This window comes from Malania oleifera, chromosome 6, assembly GCF_029873635.1.
Source record: "Malania oleifera isolate guangnan ecotype guangnan chromosome 6, ASM2987363v1, whole genome shotgun sequence".
In the NCBI taxonomy this organism is placed as follows: domain Eukaryota; kingdom Viridiplantae; phylum Streptophyta; class Magnoliopsida; order Santalales; family Ximeniaceae; genus Malania; species Malania oleifera.
Window position 1 is genome coordinate 38,680,861 of NC_080422.1, and position 4,293 is coordinate 38,685,153.

The following is a 4,293-nucleotide window of genomic DNA, read 5'->3' on the forward strand; positions in this document are numbered from 1 at the left end:
CACCTTATATTTTAATTTTTAAATTTATACAAAAAATTTTTAAAAATTTTGTAATTTTTTTAATTTCCAACTCTTACTTTGTGCATAATTCAAATTTTAGACCATGCAAATCCAAATCGAAACTTCAAAATTCATAATCCCAAATATTATCTCACATAATTTTTGAAAATACCTAGAAATAAAAAATCAAAAAATTAGTTCATAGGCTTAATCAAACTCTTCTTTTTTTTTTTTTTTAACTTTGTTAATATTTGCTACAATTATCAACACACACACACACATACGCACACCAACGAAGACAAAATTGAGGATTGGCTTTGGTCAATTACAGGAGCAAAAAATGACTTGTGCCATTTCTTTTTTCGGTGCCTACATAAATATATTCATATATTACATATTACAGAGGAAGAGACAGAGAAGAGAGAGAGAGAGAGAGATACACACTGTTTGGACAACACCCTTGCAACAGTGTCCAAACGGTACTTACAGCTTCCAATGTCGGCATTTTTCGTGTTTTCTTTTTTAAAAAAAAAAAATACAATGGGTGCGGCCCACCACATGCATACATACATACATACATACATACATTATTAACTTATATTACATTAAATATTATTTTTATTATTGCAGTAATAATTAAGGGCTCCATTAATTAATCCTGCCCTGTTTTTGCACTCTCCCACGTGAACTAATTTGGGGAGGACTGAGGAGGCGGAGGAGGAGGATGAGGATGAGGTGACCAAACCAGGACCCTCCAGAAAGGCCTGGGCCTCGTCCTGGATCTGGGCCTGGGCTTGCGCTTGCGATGGGCCGACGACAGCTCCGATTCAGACCGCGTCAGCATTTCCCACATCACTCTCACGTCCTCGTATCCGCAGGTCTGTATATCGTCGTGCAGCTTCAAAAGCCCACCACCTGCCCACACACACCACGCTTAATATTAATAAATACTGCTAAAGCATGGATCCGTACAACAACAACAACAAAATCAAACCTTAGTCCCACTAAATGAGGTCTAAATCATTTTCCGCCAATTTATGCGAGATCATTTCTTTTAATAGATTCAAGGATATTAAATCCTTACTCACTATCTCCTCTCAAATTATTTTAAATCTACCTCTATCCCTTCTACTATCCCCCACAATAAGTAAGTCACTCTTCCTCACAGGTGCACTATAAGGTCTATGTTACAAGTATCCATACCATCTATCAGACTGTGTAAATTTAAATGAAATTCAACACGATTCTATACTCTATCCTCTCCACAATATTCTAGATTCAACCCATAAAACATTTCTCTTGGCACCCTCAATCTTATACCCTATATTTAATTCTGATAAATACACAAGTAATTCAACAAAATAATTTTCAATATCTGTTTTTCACAAAGAGTAATGTACTGTACTTACATTGTGTTTCCCTGCATAGATTTCGAATCTTCAATTTGTATAAAATTGTATTGATTTTCTTCCAAATTCACCCAGAAAATTGTGCAAATTCAAAACTCCAAAGAGGCACACCTATAGTGCCGCCTAGCAAAGCTAGTGTGTAGTAGGGATTTTTACGTGTGTATTTGAAAGCTCTTATGATAGCTAGGCCCAATAATCTCAAATTAGGTTTACCTAAACAGGCACAATAGGGAAGATAGGTTAGGTGCGTTTAGGGCAGTGGATGCATTTAAGGGCATGACTTAAGGTGAGGAGTGTCTTCAATTATGTGTGTAATTAAGTAAAGAGAACAGCATTTATATGTACAAATACTATTCTCTTGAATAATGATTGTGGGCTACAACCAAAACATCAATTGTCCTAATCAAAAGTTATCTTTATTTGCAGGAGAATAATAAAAATGTCACAAAAACAATAATGGATGCAAGAAACTATAAAGAAGAGTTAGGGGCTCGACCACTCCTTCATGATCAACATCATGTGTGCATACCACATTAATTAATATACATAAAATATGATTGATCCATAATTGCCCACTGCCTAAAAAACAGCGCTCACCAGGCCTATCATTTGTTCATCCTACATAATTTCAATTTCTAATATAGAACATCACATGTTCAAATCACATAAATCCCCTACCTATATTGTATTTTTCCTTCAATATGTTAAGCACTGTTTGGGAGCACGGATGGATGTTAAAATTTAGTATTAGATTTGTGTGGACTCATATATCACAAAGCTTATATATGTGAATGGGTATGAAACAAAAACAAAAACAAAAACAAAAGCCAGCTTCCATTCCAAGAACTAACAAGCACATAATATATACTAAACCGCTCTGCCTTCCTCTGTTCTTTTATGTACCAGAGCTTAAATGTTTAAATGTAATAATTCAACAGTAATGAAATTCAGTGTCATGAGATTGTGAAATGTTATGGACAAGATAGCTAGCATCAACAAATATTCAAACACAACCTTAGAACATTATTTTGTTAGTATTAATTTGTGCCCAGATCATTGATGGGTAACCAATATCTAATTATCTTTTGATTAATTTCAGCTTTGAATTTCACTAAAAACTAAAAGGAACCCACCTGGTAGGTAGGTTTGGGCCCGCCAATATTTATTCACAGTGGAGACTTATTTATAATTCATTCATTGATTGAGTTCATAATAATTGTGTGTGTTTCAAATCATTTTATCCATGTATAAAAATTACACGCAGATTACTTTCTTTTTGTGCGAGAAAAGGAAGAAGAAAAATAAAATGAGAAATATCTTTATATATATATATATATACACATTATATGGAATCGTTTCTGAGTGTTTTGTTGGATCGAAATGGAAAACTTCAATGAAGATGTTGAAAAGGATTTTTCTTTTTCTAAATGGATCCACTGCCGATAACATTTTTCATCAATAAATTAAATTTCCCCTCCTCTTTGTGGGACACAAATATTTCAAAATACCCTTCTCCTCAAATAAAAAATCAAACCAAGAAAAAAGAAAAAGGATTCTTCAGCAACACCGTCATAAAATAGCAACTAAAAGATGAATTAAAACCATAATCTTTTAATTTGCCAATAAAAAAAAAAAAAAAGGAATAATAATTAAGCAGAAGATGGAGTTTTTGTTTTTGGTTTGGGTAAGCTAGAAAGCTTTCTTAATTAATTAACAGAAAAACAGAGGAAGCCTCATAATTAACAGAAGATGAGTAATTCATGATCACAGAAAATCAAGCAACAGTGAGCACAGAGAGAAAGAGAGAGCGAGAGAGAGCGGTACCGTTTTTGCGAGCCTTGACACGAGCAGCGACAGCAATCCAAACTCTCCTGACAGGAAATAACATCTTTTCCCACCAATCCATCAACCCCTCCCTTCCCTTTATATTCGTAATCCCAATCTTCTTCTTCCTCTTCCTCTTTATGTTGTTGGTGTTGCAGATCGTCTTATTGTACCCTAAACCGATGGCTATTACCCTACACCAGGCCACGCCTAACCCCCATGCTACAGCAGCCCTAAAACACCAAATTGGATTTAAATTAAATCTAGAGAGAGAGAGAGAGAGAGAGAGAGAGAGAGAGAGGGTTTTAATTCATTGATTTCATGAAATGGGGACTCGACTCGGACTTCCACTTCAATGGGCGTAATGCTGCTGCAGGTAGTGGCCACTTCCCAGTTCCCACCACCATCGCCCTCGCCATCACCAGGCACCACCGCGTTAAATGGCGACTCTGACCACCGACACGTGACGGTAATTCTGAGATTTCCGCTTGGCTTTTTCTATCCCCCAATAGGAAACCAACACGTGGTTCATTTCCCGTTTTCTGATTCATCCGCCCTCGACGTGTGGACTGGCGCCGCTGTTTTAGGGTTTGGTGAGTCCGACACGTGTGGGGATGGGTAAGACTTAAAAAGTCTTCAGTCAAATAAATTGTCCTCACCTCCCCGCCCCCCCCCCCGGGTTGGGTTAAAAAAATTCACACTTTGTCCTTTGGTTTTTCTTTGAGTCCAAATGACAGAATTGCCCTTTATCCTTGAATTTCGAAACACACGAGGGACCAACTTTAGATTTTTGATTAAAGAAAATAATAAATAAACCCGTACTAAGGTTCAGACGATCTCACCAACCCTACTTTTCAAAAATGTTACAAACTTTTTTCTTACCTATAAAATATATCTATTCTATTCTTAAATATATTTAAAAAATAATTATATATTGTTATTTTATATATCATAACAAATTAATTATTGAAAAAATATAATTCATTTATAAAATGAACCATGCGTTAATTTAAATTAACATTAAACAAGCTAAAATTTTTAATATGAAAATATGTCTATT

General features: G+C 35.4%; 1 protein-coding gene across 1 annotated transcript; it reads right to left on the reverse strand.

Moving 5' to 3' along the window:
• Window positions 1-325: 325 nt before the first annotated feature.
• On the reverse strand, window positions 326-3,800 carry LOC131157064 (uncharacterized). Its single transcript, XM_058110929.1, has 3 exons — window positions 3,579-3,800; window positions 3,234-3,466; window positions 326-915 (listed from the first exon to the last, which is right to left on the reverse strand). Exons 1-3 carry the CDS (start codon window positions 3,782-3,784, stop codon window positions 689-691), a joined length of 666 nt encoding a protein of 221 aa, XP_057966912.1. The 5' UTR covers window positions 3,785-3,800; the 3' UTR covers window positions 326-688.
• Between the last annotated feature and the right edge of the window lie 493 nt (window positions 3,801-4,293).

Excerpts from the sequence above, each read along its gene's own strand:
- LOC131157064 (XM_058110929.1), bottom strand. The coding sequence starts at position 3,784 with ATGAATCAGAAAACGGGAAATGAACCACGTGTTGGTTTCCTATTGGGG. Across the intron at positions 3,467-3,578 it reads TTACGCCCATTGAAGTGGAA|GGCTGCTGTAGCATGGGGGT; the intron begins GTCCGAGTCGAG and ends TTGGTGTTTTAG. Across the intron at positions 916-3,233 it reads TGTCAAGGCTCGCAAAAACG|GTGGTGGGCTTTTGAAGCTG; the intron begins GTACCGCTCTCT and ends GTGTGTGGGCAG.